General features: G+C 46.2%; 1 protein-coding gene across 1 annotated transcript in view; it reads right to left on the reverse strand.

The window, feature by feature from the left end:
• Positions 1 to 6,690: 6,690 nt before the first annotated feature.
• Positions 6,691 to 18,608, reverse strand: part of ARHGAP31 (Rho GTPase activating protein 31) — a 57,376-nt gene continuing 45,458 nt past the window's right edge. The window contains exons 8-12 of the mRNA XM_034074316.1: positions 17,301 to 17,425; positions 15,206 to 15,265; positions 13,929 to 14,555; positions 12,833 to 13,134; positions 6,691 to 11,944 (exon numbers count right to left, since the gene is read on the reverse strand). Coding sequence (XP_033930207.1) covers positions 9,500 to 11,944; positions 12,833 to 13,134; positions 13,929 to 14,555; positions 15,206 to 15,265; positions 17,301 to 17,425 — 3,559 coding nt within the window. The 3' untranslated portion in view covers positions 6,691 to 9,499. The remainder of the gene's footprint in view (positions 11,945 to 12,832; positions 13,135 to 13,928; positions 14,556 to 15,205; positions 15,266 to 17,300; positions 17,426 to 18,608) is intronic.

Below are 18,608 nucleotides of genomic sequence, written 5' to 3' on the forward strand. Positions count from 1 at the left end.
CATGGGTAGCTGCTTTCCTGTGTAAAGTTCTCTTGCTCAAGTTATTTCTGGAACTCCAGTGGGTGCAATGACTGGCTGTGGGACTAGTAAGGCCTTTTGCATATGGATGTGGCTGGAGATACGACTTTAGGACCACAGAAGCAGATGTCAAATACTCTTTTCCTCCTCTGGTCTTTTGCTTCAGACACAGAGGTCTCTTCATTTCTGCTGCATCTGTGGTATGATGATAGCACTGCTCTCACTGTAGAGAAAATGCTGCAAGACTTTGCAGGAGAGGAACTGAGGTTATTCTTTTACACTGCTTTGCAAGGAGGTTTTGCATGATCAGCTGCAAAACGTTGCAGTATTAACTGCTCCAACCAGTTGAAAATGATACCATTGACCTATTGTATAAACAGCAGCTTAAGCTAATGAAGTTTCGGTTCTTCACTTTGCTTTCTGCTTCTTAAGCCTTTCCCTCACGTTGCACTTTGTGATTTATGTTCTTAAAACACAAAGGCTGTGACTAACCCAGGCAATGGTGGATCTATGCGGGAGTGCCAAGCGTGCCCCTGTTCATCCAGAAGAATCCAGCTTTGTCCGCCTGAACAGAGGAAGAAGAAAAGGACTGGACTGATGGCAGAATGATGTTGAGCATGCTTGTGAAAACTCCTGCCCAGCTTTGTCAGGTTTTTCAGCTTCTGAAGGCTGATTCCAATCTCTGTAACTTCCCTACCTGGGATGCCAGGGGAAGGGTGAGGAAGGGATGGAGTCTGTGATAGGAATGGTGGTGAACTGGTTTATGTGTTGGCTGAGGCTTGTAAAGAAATCCTGGTCATTCTCAGCTGTTTGGATTGCTGCTCAGAGGTATGGATGGATGTTTTATGATCCCAAAAACAGGCAATGTGCTTATGTGCATGCAAACTGCTGGGCTAAAACAGGGAAAAACTTCTCCAGGTGGAAGCTGTGCTGTTTGTTTGCAGATTTGTTCTGTGCATTTCTCCTCTGTAGGTGTGAATATTCACAGCTGTCTCCTGGCAAACAAAGCATGTTTTGATTCTCCCATGGAGTTGTCAACTGTATTTTTAGATTATTAATTTATTGTTACAATCCCAGCTCTGAGTAATGGGGGCCTTGCTGAGAAACATCCTCTGGTCAGACATGACAGAGCAGCGTGGCCTCCAAGCCAACGAGAATCCCAAGTCCTCAGCTGCTTTCCTCCAATACATGCATACACAGACATAACCTGATGCCTTTCACATTGCTGAATGCTTGTGGCTGGCAGTACTGAATGTGTCTGTTCCTTCAGGCAATGGGGCTGCCTTTGTGTATTTTTCCAACAGGATTTCCTACCCTTTCCTCCTTTGCTCTCACTACTTCTTCCTCTGCATGAGATCTCTTTACACAGACTCTCTCAGGTCCTATTTCTCCTTACATTACTGGTTCATGTACAGTATACTATCTCCACTATATATTATATACAACATACTATCTCCATCCTTGCATCTAGCTACCCCCCTCACTGTGAAAACCATCCACCAGGCTGTCAGTGGTGTTTGGTATCCTCTGACTCAGATGATTTATCCCTCATCCTGCTCGCTGCCCTGGCATCTTAGATTTTCACATTCCTTAACAGGGTCTTGTGCCAAGCAAATGTTTATTGGGACCAAGCATGACCTAAAACTAGCTCATAAATGAAGCCTCCTTCTCCCACCCTTTGGCAGCCCTGCCCTTTTTGGCAACTGGGGAAAGCCTCTGCAACGTGTGGTATGCTGGGAACCTCCTGCAAGAACTCTCTCTGTAATCTCAGGCATCTATCTTGAGGAGATCCTGCTGCCTGAGGAGTTGAGGATAAGTGATGAGAGCTCATCCTCAGCAGGAATAAAAGGTGAGGGTGTTTCTGGCTGTGTTAGCTTGCACGCGAGGTGGAATTCCAGCATGGGCAAGGTCATCTGCAGTTCTTGCACATTCACTAGTTGAGATAAGATCTGCAAGGCTGCGAAGTGATGAGCAGTGAGCTGCTCTGCCTACCCAGGGCTGTTACTGACTGTGAGTGAATGCAGGACTGAAAACCTTCCCTGTCTATATTCCAAAGCAATGGTCACCTTTAGAAGGGTGCTGTGGCTGGCACAGAGGCTGGAGAAGCTAAAGCCATGATACTTCAAATAATCCCTGCAAATAACCAGCCAAGTCTTTTTACACCTCTCTTCTGCCTCCACTGTCTGACCCTTCTTTCTGATGTAAACTTTTTCCTGTCTCCTGTGAAAGAGGAGGGAAAGAAGTTATCTGATATTCTTCAGACTGGTTCAAATCTGTCTTATTGGCTGGGTTTTGGAGTTGTTTGGTTGTGGGGTTTTCTTCCCTTTTTGGGTTTTACTTACCTGGAATCTTTTTCTGTTTAATAATCATCATGTGTGTTATTCTCCCTTCTCCAGCTCTGGTTGTTCCCATGTTCCTGTTCCTTCTGGTTCATTCTTAAGCAGCCACTAAGTTTTCTTTGAAACCATTTCCTCTCACTGAATTCAGATATTTCCTGTTCTTTTCAGATAAGGGATTTAAATGATAGAGAGATATGTGCCCCCTTTAACAGAAGTGCTATGGAAGAGAACAGGTCCAGTTTTAAGATGGATCTGGACCAAAAGTGTACAACATAATTCCTATGAATTTTCTACGTCTTCAAAACTTAGTTCAATTCTCACTGCAGTTTGCAAATAAGACATGAGAAGATAGCTACCTTCTTTTGGTATGGAGTCACCCAAACTTTCTTGTTTTAACACTCACACTGCATTGAATTTTTGGGGGCATCAGGACTTAGCCAGGTCTAAGCTTTGCAGCTCCCATTCATTTCTAATCCTTAACTCTGAAACTGTTCAACTTTTACCCTCATAGAGAAACTTATTCTTTATTCCTCATAGCTTATTCTGCTCTGACAGAAAGTGAACTTGGGGAGGTCAATGTCTTTATCTTGGCTATTATGATCCTGTTCTTTTTGTTGTTGTTGACACCTTGTGCCAGCTTGGCCTAAGTCTCCTTCACTGGGCTCTATTTCCTTGCCTGCATTGTTTGCCTTCCCTTTGCTCTCAGTTGGCCTTTAGCTCCATCCAGTGGGATACCAGCTTGATGTTTTGTTGCCCATAGCTGGATTCCTGTGTTGAAAGGAGGATGCGAGACACCGGTATCAAGTGCTCTTTGGCACCAGGTTAGCTTGTTTCCTGGTTTGCAGCCAGTTTGGGAACTTGCTTAATCCTGGTTTTGGCTTAGCTGAAGGTATCCAAGATGTTATAACTGTTGCTTCCAATGCAACATACACAAAAGATTGTCTTGAGTCAGACTTTCACACTCGTGGTGGTGGGAAAGCAGGCAAAAGAAATTGTCTGGAATTGTGTTCAAGCACTTCCATGTGTTCAAGCACCCTGATTTAGGGAATAGTGCTGACTGGAGCCTTTTACTTGATTTTCATAACCATGGGAATGCTGGGGAGCAGTTTGGGATTCTCCACTTGTCTTATGGCCAAGTCATTGCTAGACTCTGTGGCACAAAGAGTACAAAAACACTGTTTCTCATACAGCAGTAATAGTTGGCTATGACTAACAACAGAGTTCAACAGACATGGTTTTCCCTCACTTTGTGTGCCAGTTGCCATGGTAAGCAGGAAGCACAACCCAAGCATTTTCCTAAATGGAAATTGAAGTCATGAAAGAGGTAGGAAAGGGAGTCAAGCCCTGAATTCAGCTGCTGAGGAGGAACATGAAGTATTCCATGTAACCTAAGGATTCATCTGGTTTTTAAGGAGAACAAAGAGCAGGCTGAACTGCAGGTATGTTCACTGTGGCTACAACTCCAGGGTAGAATAACAGATAGAAACTAATACTAATACTAATTCACTTCCAGGCTACAGCTCAGAGATTGGATCAACAAGGGCACTGTAAGAATCCAGATAACCAGGGAACTTAATTAATACTTAAGTTCTTGCTTGTCCTTTACAAATCAACACAAGTGCCTATACCAGAGGCTTCATAGTCGCTTCTCTTGTTCTATCTTGGCTTCCCCTCTACAAGAATTGGGATCCCAGAGTATTTATATACTCAGTGCTGCTCTACATTATCACAGGCAAGGCAGAATTCTGCAGGAGATGTGCTAGATAGGAGGATGTGGTTGTGCACCACTGAAACTTCAGCCTGGTAGAGCTGGGAATGGTAAGAAGAAAGATGAATTTTACCCTTGGAAATCTGAAAGCATTTCAGATGCTTGGGTCAATTCTACAGTAAGAAAAGTGTGTGATCAGGCTCTAACCTTCATCCACACAGTCAAACACAGCTTAGTGCCACTCACACGGAAACAGAAGGACTCAAACTCCACGTCAGAGGAACACAAATGCATTTGCACTGCACTCGTAAACCAAATCTAGAGGAAAAAGAAAGTGTTCCAAAACATCACTAAGGCACAGGTCTGTTTTTATAAAAACTCCAGTTTAATCTCATGGCTGAGACCTGGCAAAACATCTTTCTTTTGTGGCTGTTGTTTTTCTTTCTTTTTAAAAGCAAAGGCACAAAGGCAGGCAAGTCCACACAGAGAACAAAGCTTAACAAAAACACAATCCTTCAGAGCTAGCAGGGGAAGTAATCACAGACCAGGGCCAGTGGGATGGGGACAGTCCTTTTCACAGTGTCTGACTTCCAGCCCTTCCCTTGACCTGGCAGCAAAGAATAATTCAAAGGGGACGAGTGCCTGCAAGAACAAGAGCTTAGGTCTGGTCTGCTGCATGGAGCCCTCAGGAAGCTCTTACCTCTTGCCACCCTTCCTTTCCAGGGCTGTTGAAATCCTGCTCCATCTCCAGTTGAGCAAGCTTTCCATTCTTTGCTTGGAGCACTATTAGTTATCACCAAGCGTTTACATCAATTAGGAGCAAGCCAAAACTAAACCAAATAGGCATCAGCTACAGCTTCTACCCTCCCCTAGAGATCAGTTTTCACTAGAAATGGAAAGAAACACAAAGGACAACTGCAAAACCTGGGAATGCCTGAAGGGTAATACATGCTCCAAGTAGATTGTTTGCATCTCCAAGGACTGAGGAGATGCATATGGTGGCAACTTATATCAGTCCTTGCACTCTTGTCTGTGCTGATGTAATTTCTTCTCTCTCAGGACAAGATCCTGACCAGGAAGGCAGATTCAAGCCTTTTGCCCACCACACACTAGCTTCTCCTTTGTGGGCAAAAAGCCAGTTGATCTCATACCCTCAGTACTACAAAACTTACAGCAGAAACCAGTTCCATGCATGAGCCCATTTCACAGATCTGCAGGATTCTATTTAGGCAATTCCTTCATTTTAATTAAATTTCCATTTTAATATATATAAAATGTTCTTTTATATATATATATATATATGTATAAATTTAACACAATATTCACCACTACAGGCATTTCAGAATTCATAAAGACAGAAACATTACTTTGATTGCACCGTTTGGACTCTGGATGAGGGAAAATGTTGCAGGGTTTTATGGATGCTCTCTAATACAGACCTAAATTCCTCTGAAGCAATAAAGGTGAAAAAAAGATGTGCTTCAGTCTTTCTGAAGTGATAGCACAGGATAGACAGGCCAGAGGAATGTGGTTTATAAGGTAAAATACAATCCTCCTGTTTACTCTCCTGCCAATAAAGCAGCTCCCACGTGAGCTAACATTCTCCATGTCCCTCCTTTCCATCAGGGGATTCTCATCTTTGGCAGCCCAGCCATTTCACTCTGGGTTACTCTTAACAAAGGCTGTACAAACTGACTGACTACATGGAAAGAATAAGTGTCTCTTGTCTCCCATCGGTGGAAGTCCCCAAGCAACATATGCTGGTGATACCACATCATGACAGACCGTGGCCATCTACAGCCTTGACACCCTTCAAAATGTACTGCAGGATCCCTGAAATGATCCTTGTAGAGCTGCAAATGATGTGCCAGTCTGTTCAGGAAGGTCCCTTCCATAATGCCAAGAGCACTTGACTTAACCCTCCTGTATACAAAACCTCAAATTCTGGGCAGACTCATCTCCCATAAAACAATCTGTCCCTCTCCATAATACTTCACACACAATAAATCCCCAAACAAACCCAATATCAAACAAAAGAACCCAAACCCTTTCTTAAACTCTCTAGTGTTGCAGGGTTGTGCTGGAGGGCAGGTGTTTGGTACCCACAAAGTACCACTGCAAAACCCTGAACTTCAGGATTGCTTCCAGTCACAAGTTCAGTCTGCTGATGCAGGATAGCAGAAAGCAAGCTAATGGCTCTGAAGCAAAGATGAGATTGGGTCTGACCCTGAAGCTGACCTCAGGAATCTCTTAATAAGATTGGATGTCAGGGAGCTCCAACCACACATTCAGTGCTATTCAATGGGAGATGGCTCCTATATTCTGTCTCTAACTATCAAGTTCTGGTCCTGCAACTGTCAGTATTAACATGGACCCATCATTAAGCATTACAAAGTCTGCAGAAGTCTGAGTCTGGAGTTGGGAATGGTGACCTCAGTGCAGTGGTGCACACTGCACAGTACTCTCAGCAAGAACTCTCTCAGCTTTGCAGGTAACTGTAGATAGAGATGAGATCGAGCTATGAAATAGAGATGCCATTGCAGGATCTCTGCTTCATTAAAACCCAGGACCTGGCTCTGAGTTCAAATTCTGAAATACCCTCAAAAAGTATAGTCTGGATACAGGTTTCAGCTGAGGCTGATCTTTAATATTAAGTAAAGATTTAGAGTCATTTTCTCTCGCAGGAATTTCGCCACTTATGCCAAAAGCACTATTACTTACTGGAATGCTGTTCAGAAGTAAGACAGTGTATTATACACAAATTGCCAGACCTCATTTCTTGTTCACAGATCAGCTTATATGAGAATAAGGAAGGGGAAAAAAAACAAAAGAGAAGAACTGTTTTAAGGTGCCAAGGTTTCATCACATTTTCTTTTCCTTTCCAAATTACTCCGTGAGCTTTGCTGGCCCCATTCCAGATGCCTTGGCAGATAAAACTTCTAGGAACTGAGAGAATATAAATCCCCGTCCAAAGTAAACTGTTCTATTGATGCCAGAAAACCCTGTGCATCATTTCCATACCTTTTACATTCTCTATACCTTACCACAATACTTCGTATCACATCTTCTCAAGTCATTTGCCATTAACTCAGCCATGGTGGTTGAAAGCTTTCCCATGAGGCAGTATAAAAGGCAGTTGGGTGCCATGTAAATGCCAAGCGGAGCTGTGCTATGAGGAGCATCGAGGACTGGTAATCCCATAGTTTTAATAGGAGGCTTCACAGGCATTTTATGGTCAGGGAGAAGGAAAGCACAATTGTCATGAAGCTGATTATTCTGGACCTGCCATGCCCAGGTAAAGCATAGGCTGCAGTCTGTGAAAGAACATGGATCTGCAACAAGAACTCCAGGCTCTTGTCTGGTGTAATATTCTCCCTCCACAACACTGATGGCATGGGCTTCCTGCTCTGCTCTGTTCCCTCTCACATGGCATTATGCACAAGCAAGGAGTACAGCGGGGAGGATCAAAAGCTGCAAGCACTGACAGGGAAAAGCCCTCCTGTTTTTTCACACTTCCTTTGGATTCTAGGAGAAAATTCTGCTGAAGATACATTCCTTTAATCTGTGGGACCAGAACTTCTCAAAAGTATTCTGGCATCTCCCTCCTTTAGCAATCAAAGAGTGCAGAGAAAGCACCGTACAGGCTCTGAGCCCTCCAGCCGCAATGACACACGAAGTGACACATTCAGTACACACCAGGAGCTCAAGGGTTTGCTAACAGTTTAAAAATGCCAGTACTTCACAAAAAAAGCCCTAAACATCCATCCCTCAGGAAATCCTGACTGACACTCATTATGGTGGCTATAGCACTTCCTACCAGATGCTCAGTTACTTCATAAACTATAGCCCATAATACCCATCCGAGGGCCTACAGACACAGACCTCCCCATGAATGATGGCCCCTGCAAGCACCATTACAGGGACAATCTCAGTGCTGGCAGCAACACCTGTGTTCCCATCTCCTCTGTAGTCTCCAGTGGCACTTAAATTGCAGAGGCAGCACAGGCTGTATGTGCCTTTGCAATCACCCCCGGTCGCATCCCAGGCAATAGACAAGCCTGCTGTGAATGTAGAGTTAGAGGCTTTACAAAGGAACCTTTAATTCTGTTTCTGTGGCATCTGTTGCTTATATGAATGTGTATTTGCCTGTAGCAATAACAGCCCTTCAGGAGAGAGTTTAATTCACCTCAAATCTCGCTCTCATTGTATTGTTCATTATCTGTTCCGCAGTCCTAAACATCATCCTCGTTGCCATAATCTTAACCATCTGAAAGCAGTGAAGGCCAGGGAGGTGACAACCAGCTGTGGTCTCAAAGAAACAGTGTAAAACCCCAAGGAGAGGAGGTTTAAAGGAAGAAGAAGCACATGGGGACATGCCACACAGTGGCAATGAAAGACCAAGGGTCAAAGATATATCAGTCAGGGTTCAAGAGGGCAATAGCCCAAGGCCATGTAGATCAAAAGATGCTCTTGGTTTTCCCTGCTGTTGGCAGTGTGGAGCACAGCTGGAGACAGTTGCAGAGGTGTCATCTGGCTTTAAGCAATGATGGAAATAGTTGACTATGGCCTTTGTTAAGACTGTGTCTTTGCTTTCACTGACACCAGCCTGAGGGGTCTCTACCACTGGACAGTCAGCTTCACACTCATTCCCCAGCCACATGGACCTTGTCTGCCCCAGGGAGGTGTGGTTGAGCACAACAGAGCTCATGAGCTGGATTTGGGAGATTAAAAGAACAGCTGGGTGTTTCCTGCCCGGCTGCTTCCATTCCAGCCCTTGCACATGCTGGAAAGGGCACATCTCTGATGCAAGGACAGAGCTGCAGGCAGCACCTTCAGGTTGTATGTTTGTCACTGCAACATCCTTGGGTGTTTTACACCCTGTATGACTTGCTCATGCCAGCTTCACCTTCCTCTTCAGCTATGCCCAGCCTCCTGCACTGTTGATTTACACTGTCTAAATCAGACAACAGGGATGGATAAGCATGGTCCTTCACTGGTGGCTGGGAAACAACAGAAGGAGGTCCCAAACATCTGGACTTACCTCCCTAGCAGATGTGCAGGCTGCAGTGCTTTGGAACAATGTTTCTCCCCAACCCTACTTTCTAATTATACCAAGATTTCTTCTTGTTTTTTCACAGGGAGGATGGGACTTTCACAGGGCTTTGTTAGACAATGACTATGAGGAAATGCAAGCTCCCTGGGACTGGCTTGCAAAAAAGAAGCAGACAATGAGGGAATAGGCAGGGGTGAGAAAGAGAAGGAGAAGCAAGACAAAACGACTATGAACCTCCATAGCAAAATGCTTTGCAGGAAACCCTAAAGGATTCAGGTCCATCTTGCACAAAATAGTTCTAACAACAGCAAAATGGCAGCAGAGTTGGTCATGGACACTCGTATCCCATCCACTATGAAAAAGGAATATGAGAGGCAGTTGCTATTCGATCTGCCTCACACTTCGTCCATCCAGAATCACAGAGCGCCTCTGGGGCTGGTAAAAGCAGCTGGTGGAGGTCTCCAGTCTCTGGCCATTCTTAGGGATGGTCATTTTGTTCCGCAGCGTCACCCCCTCAGGTGTTGTCCGTGAAGGCTCAGACAGATCGCCACAAATGGGGCTCGAAGAGGTGGTCTGAGTAGGGCTCCTTATGGGCGATAGCAACACCCTGGAGTCTGCTGAAGAGGGGTGGTCCATGATGGGGAAAGGGGGACTGAAGAGAATCAGACTCTGGGGCCTCCCGGGCCTAGACCTATAGGAAGGCTTGGAGAACCCTGATGGCCTCTCCATCTTTGAGGACTGTGGGGTATCTCCAGCTGTTTCCCCCTCGGAGGTGCGCTTTCGGCGCAGAACAGGGGCATCCGTAGCAGGGTACTGACTGGACTGAGATGGCTCCAGAGGGGAGCCAAGGCTGCTGTGCCAAGGGCAGGCTGAGTCCTTTTGAGCTGGGTCACTGTTTTCTTTCTCTGCTTTGGCTTTCTTCTCTGCCAGAGGGCTCTTGGGGGTCTCCAAGTGGCTCCATGCCACCCGTTGAGTCTGCCTGACTGCCTGCTTGGCTTCTGGTTCCTTCTTCTCAGCTGGAGGAGCAATGTTCTGAGCCTGCAGGGGCTGGGGGATCTGGGTGTACTGGATCTTGGGCGGTATCACAGGCACCGCTCGAGCCTGGCACATCTTAATCATGAAGGAGGTCCTGACCGCCGACACGCTGACAGGGGCAGAGTTACGACGGCCAGTGGTGGCATGGGCTACTGCTAGGTAATCCAAGTCTAGATCCACATGGGCATTGAAATGAGACCCCCAAGTAACACCTTTACTGGCAGCAGGGCAGGCAGTGGGCAGCGATGGAACAGAATCACTGCTTTTCACTTCCTTCTGCCCGCAGAGGAGGCTCCCAGGGGCAGAAGGCATGGACAGGCTCTCGAATGTGAAGAAATCTGGGGCTGGAAGGAGTGAATCCAAGTTGAGAGATGATGGCCGAGTCTTCACTTTACGAGGTGTTTCTTCACCTTTACTACTCAGCTGTGACTCAGTGGCAGAGCACAACGCTTTGACAACAGTCTCTCCTCCCAGGGCAGTGCCCTGAGACATGGATAACTTCTCCTCCATGTTCTTTGCCTGTGAAGAGCTGCCTGAGCTATTTTGGTATGGTATAGACAGTTCAAGCTTTGAGTTCCAAGGGTGTTCTTTGCTCACATCCACTTTCTTTTCCTCTGGCTGTGAAAGAAGGATTCTGGAAGGTGCTTCCTTCTCAGCTGGTGCTTCCTCCCTGGTGAGGGGACACCTCAGCTCATCATTTTTGGCAGGTTCTTCTGGAGGACTTGTGCCATTCTCACCTTGCTTAACTTTGCCCGAACTAGAGGGGGAGATGGGTTGTGTCACTGGCCGAATGTCACTGTGTGGCTGCTGTTGGTCAGTGGCATCTATGAAAGAGAATGGGATAGTCCACAGACTCATCACTGTGTCTTTACTGTCCAGGGACAGGCTGCGACTGAATCGTGGTCTAAGAGAAAGGCCTGTCTCTGTTCTCTGGCTCTGGGGATGAAACTCAGGTATCATCTTCTCCTGAATGTCCTTAAAGGTGGGGGAATGGAGTGGGCTCGTAACCCACTGGTGATCTTCCCATGGCTCCACAAGTTCTAAGCTTTGCACATTATCTGTCCAGGTATCCTCATCATCCTGGTCACCAGCATCATGGGTTCTGCTAACAGCATTGCCCTCCTTCAGCTCCTGGATTCCAGCTCCACTCAGTGCCTTGGAGCAGAATGTGTCCCTTTCATCAGCAGTCATGGTTTCAAGCTTCTGCTTCTGTGCCTGGCCTCTGGGAAGACCATTCTTTTCCCTCTGCAGCTGGCAAGTGCTATCTTTTTCTCTCCCAGACTCTGGACATGCTCCTTTGGAACAAGAAAATCCATCACTTGGAGCAACCTCATTAAATTCTGATTGATCACAGAGCTTCCAGTCCAGGGGAGGAGCAAGACAGTCACTCGGGCTGTCCACCACTGCATGGTGGTTCTTTGGAATGGCTGTGCCAGCTGGAGAAGTACCCAGTCTGGGTAGGGCTGAAGCACAGCTCTGCTGTGCAACCACATCAGACTGACCCCTGTGGAGGCTGTCTTCCTGTTCCATGCTGGTGGCACCAAACAAAGGCACCTGGGTCGTTATCTGTGGTGTTCTGCTTGCAGATTTCTGCTCAGATAGGGCTGGACTCTGCCCTGGGCCAGAGGAAGAACTATCTGCTTGTGTTGAAGAAGAGGATTCAGAAATCAGACCCATCTTGGGGGCAGCAGCTGGCAAAAGCAAGAGTTCCTCTTCAGGCTCAATGATTTTCAGTTCCTGCTGTATCTCTGGCCACAGCGGTTCTAGAAGGGCATTGGCAGGGTCCTCAGTCTGGAAAACAGAAGAAATGCCATGAGTCGGCAGCTCACATCTTACCAACAAATACCCCTCCGTCTTCCTCAAACAGCCCTCTTAGAATAGACAGGCTCCTGGATGAGCACACTTACAGGTACAGAAACACAGACACATGTACTGCTACCAGTCAAAGGAAGGAAACACATCTATAAACAAGTGGGTTTATAGAACGGAAGATGTGAGGGGCAGCCAAAATGAGGCCTGGACAGATGTGCTGAAAAAGTGAGGTGAATGAGTAGCTGGAATGTCTCAGCTCTTCCCATTCAGGCTCTCTTGGCCTTGCCAGAGGATCTGCATTCCCAAATCGCACACAAACTGGAATGAATAATCTATTCAAGGAGCTATGCCAACAGATCTTTAAATAGCTGTCCAGAGATGAGTATTGCTGTGAGAAACTTGGTGAAAAAGCTCTCCTAGAGATACAGAAGAGGCAATAGTAATCATAATAATAGTAGTAATAATAATAACAATAAATAACATGATAGAATGGAAGAGAAAAGGACTGTTCAGTCTGTCCAAGACAAATGGGACAGCAAAAACAGAAGGGGAATTCAGAGACCGTGGGTCAAAATGCTCAGACATCCGGACAGTCTCACATCTGGAGAGTCTCAGAGCAGACAGATTGCACTGACTGCAATCATATAGTTACAGAAAAAGAAGACAAGAAAGGGACAGAAGGTAGTTGTGTAAAAGTAAATCACCACATAGTGATGTGGACAGAAGGGAAATCAGTACATGATCAATTCTTGACCCTTCTTAGTCTAGGTCATAGACTGAGTTTTCCTGACTATGGACACACAGTGAAACTCTAAACAACCTCCCAGTCATCACCCCCACATTTTGTCCTCATGCCTTCTTCCTTACCACATGTCTAAAGCATGACCCTTCTTCCGTCTTGGCTGTCTTGATCTCCTGCTGAGCACAGCTGCCTTCTGAGGAGACATCCTTTGTCTTGAGCTGTCCTTGCTCTGCCTTGTCTGCAGGCAGCGGCCCCTTATGAACCTCTGAGGCTGGTGTTTGTTCCAAGGTGGGACTCTGCTCTGAGAACTCCTGGGGGCTGCTGGGGCTGTTTTGCCCACATAACATCCCCTCATTTTCTGCTGCTGGTTGTGGAGTTTCTAAGGACTCTGGTTTCCTGGCTGCCACCAGATCCTCAGGGGGAGATCCTGGATCAAAAACACAAATGAATGATGCAACTACTTAGAATCAGAATCAGCTCAGTTGGAAAACACCTTTGAGACCATCAAGTCCAACCATTACTCCAGTACCTACACATCTAAACCATGTCACTAACACTTGTGACTGAGACTAAGCAGTGCTGTTTCAACTGAATGCCAACTAACAAAGCTAAAGAGCTCCCTCTGGGTGCAACAGGGCATCACTGGGAGGCCACACACCTCCCCAGTCTCATTATAGAATCATAGAATAGTTTGGGTTGGAAATGACTTTATGATCATCCAGTTCCAATCCCCTGCCATGGGCAGGGACACCTCACACTAAACCATATCACCCAAGGCTTCAACCAACCTGGCCTTGAACACTGCCAGGGATGGAGCATTCACAGCTTCCCTGGGCAACCCATTCCAGTACCTCACCACCCTAACAGTAAAGAATTTCTTCCTTATATCCAATCTAAACTTTCTCTGTTTAAGTTTTAACCCATCACCCCTTGTCCTATCACTACAGTCCCTAATGAACAGTCCATCCCCAGCATTCCTATAGGCCCCCTTCAGATACTGGAAGGCTGCTATGAGGTCTCCATGCAGCCTTCTCTTCTCCAGGCTGAACAGCTCCAATTTTGTCAGCCTGTCTTCAGATGGGAGGTCATTACTGCAACAACCTGCTACCATCAAAACCCACACTGCTCTTGTAAGAAAGAGACCAAGCTGTAACAACCTCCACACCCTCAGGGCATATCCAGAAGCCCAACAGAGGCTCCACATCCCCTTCCTTAACACACCTCTGGGTGCTGCCACTGGCAGAGTGGTCCCCAGATGTTTCTCCTTCCTCTCCAGCACCTGTTCTGTCCTCGTGTGGGTCCCTGCTTCCGAGGCAGAGGGGCTTGTGTTCTCAGTCACCAGGGAAGACAGCTCCTCTAGGCTGGAGAGGGACAGCTTCTCCTTGGTGGGCACACGGCACGGGGTGCTGTTGGTGCTGATGACTGCAGATACCCGCAATGGGACAGAGACAGCGAAAGGCTCTGAGATGTTCAAGGCTTTCCTCTGGTGACGAGGGGAGGCTTCCAAGGGGAAGAGGCTGCTTGGGAAGCCCGACTTGGTGCTTGTTTCACAAGTGTAGAACATGCGGCCACCTTTGGGGGAAGTCTGCTCATTCTCAGCATCCTCTGCTGCCCGGAAGACCTTCAGCTGCTCAGGGGGTGACTTTGCCTGTGGTGTCCGGGGTTGTCCTTTCTCCCCACTCAGCTCTGTGCTTCCTCTGGCCCCCATGGCAGATCCTTCCCGCTCCCACTCATTCTCCTTGCTGAGGTCATACGAGCTGCCTGTGCCTCCTGTGCGGATCTTCATCACCGGAACAAAAAACCCTCCAGTAGTCACTGCTCGTTTGAATCTGCTCTTCTCATCCTCCCCTAGGGGTGGGAAGAGAGAAGGAAGTCAGTGGGAAGCAAAGGACTAGCAAATAACCTTCCCCTGTAAGGAGCCCTCCTCATTCCCTCCAGGGATGAGTCCTGCCCTGGTGAATACCAAGATTAACCCAAAGGAGTGGGAACAGCAGGTATTGAAGACCTGCCAGGCTCCAGCCTCCAGGTCTCCTTCAAACTGGGCAAGCAGGGCTGTATAGGATGCCTTCCAGAGGAAATCACCTAAGACTTTCATTAGAAGGCCCCAGCAATCAGATGCAGTCAAGTCTTAGGCCAACTTGCATTGCCCACAAAGGCCACAGCTCTAGGCTTTGTTGGCTTATTGCAAGCACTTTGGGGAATGGGAATTTTGTGCCCAGAGTAACCAAGAACAAAACTGAAGCAATCCCATTGCTCATAAAGCTGCAGCTAGGCACAGTGGTAACTCTCAGGCGCATGCACCAACATAAAAGACACAGAAAAGGATTAAAAAACACATGTACACAAAGGTGGGGGCATGTGTCAGCAGGCATGGCATAAGCATATGAAGATACATAGCATGGTGAGATAGGCAAACAGAACACTGCAGCCATGGGGGAAAGCTGAGAATGCAGAGGTGCATTCCTTCACCCTTACAGTATAGGCTCTTGATGTCTCACCTTCCACGGGCAGGGAACACAGTGAGTCCATGCTCTTCGCGGGCCGAATAGTTGCTTTTTCTGTCAAAAATGAGTTTTAGAAGTAGGTTTCAGACCCTGCAGCTTTGCCCATAAAGACCAAAAGCCACATATAGACGAGTATGCCAGGCAGACATCAAAGTTATTTTCCATTCCCAAGCATTCTCCCTCTGTATCCACACCACGCTGCTTATTACCCACAACACTTGTGCACACATATGGGCATCTGCTAGTGCTAACAACAGCTTTGCACCTGCTGGACATGTGGAGAGCTATACTTAACCCAGCCAGTCAAAACCAACTCCACTGTGAAGCAGTTCAGCATCCCCAGACCTGTTATGTGCCACTTCCCGATCAAGCCAGGCTATTGGTCATGGGGGTTTTCTTACTAAACTGACATAAATGCCTTCTCACCTCTCTATATTCCTGATAGCAAATGGTAGGTTATTTTTGCGTTGCATTCCCAAGCTCATTTGTTGGCATGAGCAAAACCCTGTGAAATGCATGAGGGGAGTACACAACCTATTTTCCTGATCATCCTCATTGGATTTGCTTGTCCAGCAAAACAAGATGTTATTTGTCACCAGACACTCTACAGGTCTGTTTTGGAAGGTTTTGGAAGTGTGTAGCTGTTACCACTCTGAAAATGGGAGATGAGGGGTGGAATGTAGCTGGCAAGGAAGACAAATTAATCTCTGGGAGAACTGAAAGGGTCTGTGGAGCTCTGGAAAATGTCTGGGAGCAAAGTTTGCTGTTTATGATGTAGCACATAGTAGTAAGGCAGAAAGTGAGCAGGCTTGTAGGGCTTCACTTGTTTATATAAATAAGGCTTCTGGAACTGACTCTCACAGGAGCATAGGAGAAGCTCCAACTACTCTTTGCATTTATATGGAGTCCTGGCTACCTTTTACATTCATATGGCATGATGTCTTGAGCATTGGCTCCGCTTTCCTGGAGGAACAGAATTCAAGCTGTGGAGCTTGTGCTTTATGTGACTCGCAGACTTGTGTGCACGGACACAAACTGTGCTAAAACATGTGCTGAGTTTCAACAGCAAGTTCATCTGTTTCCTCACATTAGGCTGTAAGCTGACAACACACAGAAATATAACATGGCAGCACTAAAGCTCTGCTTCTCCAAAGCACTACCTCAGCACCTAAATCTCTGCACACAGTTGTGCATTTCTGTGTCCTGCTGGTGAAAATGTACAACCTCCTGTCCCTCAGTACTGTGCTTGGAACAAGGCTCAGCCCCCCCATCACTGGGCTCCAGTCATTCCTGGGCATCCTTGGGTTAGCACTATTTTGGGATGGAGTATTCCTTATCAAAGTGAGAAGGTGATCCCGTGATCAAAATAGGATGGAGAGCTATTTTGAGGTCTGCCAGGGGCACCCTATGCGAGGCCATCTGTACATGCAAAACATGGGGGAAGGCAGGGATCCAAAAAGAGCTGAATCCAGCATTTGGCTTTACACTCACTGCTGATCCAAATACAGCCTCTCTTATATGTGGTGGTAGGTAATGTTGCTAACATTAACTGTTTCACTTTAAGTCTTGCAATGTTTGGTAGTGCTCCTCCAAATACCCCCTCCAAAACTAATAGGTTTCCTCAAAGTCCTGAGAGCCAGGAGCCATAGGAACTCCTGGTTCCTTGTTTTGCACAAAGAGACAGAACACAGTCAGTTCTTTAATGCCCTTTAGTGGAAGGACAGCCATCGACCCACTGCTGTGTAAGGACCATTAGGAGCCAGGGGCTAGCTGGACTGGAAGAGTGGGCTAATCCAAACATACATAGTATTTCCTAGTCCCCAAGCTTGACAGCTGAACTACAGGAGCCTGTTTATCACATACCAAAATGGAATATTTACTATAGATGTCTGGCATATCCTCCTGAAAGGGTGCTTCTCACATTCATGTGGAAATGAGATGGGCATGAACCCAGGCAATAAACATGACCCCATTAGACTACCTTAAGTCTAATGGTATTAGTGTCATGTGGATACAGGTTGCCCTATGCTGTCATTACCAGTGGAGAAAGCTGCAGAGAGAAGTACTGAACTGAAAAGTGTGTTCTTACCAGAAAGCTTCTGTGCCCTTACGAAGACACTCCCGTTTCGACTCAGTTTAGACTTTGATTCTGAGCCAGAACGGCCCAAGTTAAATATTGACTTCCATTTCTTGGACTTGGTAGATAATTTTCTCCTGGAAGGAAAAAGGGCTCAGGAGGTTACCAAACCCTAGAGACTCTTGTCTTTTTAATATCCTACAAAAGCCTCTGAGATATCTCACTTCAACATTGTCCATCTTTTCTTCTTACATCCAAGTCTTACTTTTCTGGAAGTGATTTATCTGTATTGCTGATTAAACCATGTCATGGATAGAAAGACACCTAAGCCAGCTCTTTGGAGAGTTGACTCTGGCATCATCTACATCAATTGTGATTAACTGAGCAATCAACTATGCTTGTCTTCAGAGGAGAGGCTTCTGAAGCTTGAACTACCTTGCAACACAGTAAAGAAAAACTACTTTTTTAACAGGTTTTAATGACAGAATGCAAGATAAATTCCAGAGAAGTGATGGAACTAGTGCTATCGCTCAGTGCACACAGCTAGCCTTTAAAGTCAATGTGTCTCCTAGTTTTTATGAATTTGTGAAAATAAAAGGATCCCTTAATGCAAACTAGCTATTAATGCTTCTCAGACCAACATTAATTTAATCATAAATGTTACATGATCATATGCAAGTGTAATGTACTAACCAAAAAGGAAGAGGCTTAAAGGAATCTCTCACAACTGTCAGAGGAAGTGGGACACCAGTTCCCTGTGTCTCTCTGGAAATCCCAGCTTTAAATAGAAAGAAACTGCTACTTCTGAAGCCTATTTTCTTCTACATGCTTTACTTCATGATGCTCTGTTTCGGTTCCTTCACATACCCATTCTGACTCCTTCAATCTTCCTTCTTCCAAAACAAGAGCCCTCTTATCTCCCTGTCTCCCTGTTCTCCATAATGGGCTTTCTAGCCCTATAGTTCCACTTTTCTTTCAGATCAGTACTCAGCACAAATCAGCGCTACAGAAAGGATTAGTATCTTGGGGATAGGACTGTTCTCTTCAAGTGAGGAAGGAAAAAGAACTCTAGAGGGGCAATATACCTTTTGTCTTAAGCTGGCCATCTTCTTGCTAGTATAGTTAGATGGCTCCTTTTTGCTTTAATGTATCAAGTGGAAATACCTTTGCTCAGTGTTTTATGGGTCTGAAGATTAATAAGCTTCCTGCTGCAGAGGCTATAATCTCTCAGAACCAGGCAGTAGAGGAGCCATATATTAACAGATAGATAGATCAAATAGATAAATACTTATGCTGGGCAGCAGTCCCAACAACTGCAGC

This window comes from Melopsittacus undulatus, chromosome 2 (genome assembly GCF_012275295.1).
Source record: "Melopsittacus undulatus isolate bMelUnd1 chromosome 2, bMelUnd1.mat.Z, whole genome shotgun sequence".
Lineage (NCBI taxonomy): Eukaryota > Metazoa > Chordata > Aves > Psittaciformes > Psittaculidae > Melopsittacus > Melopsittacus undulatus.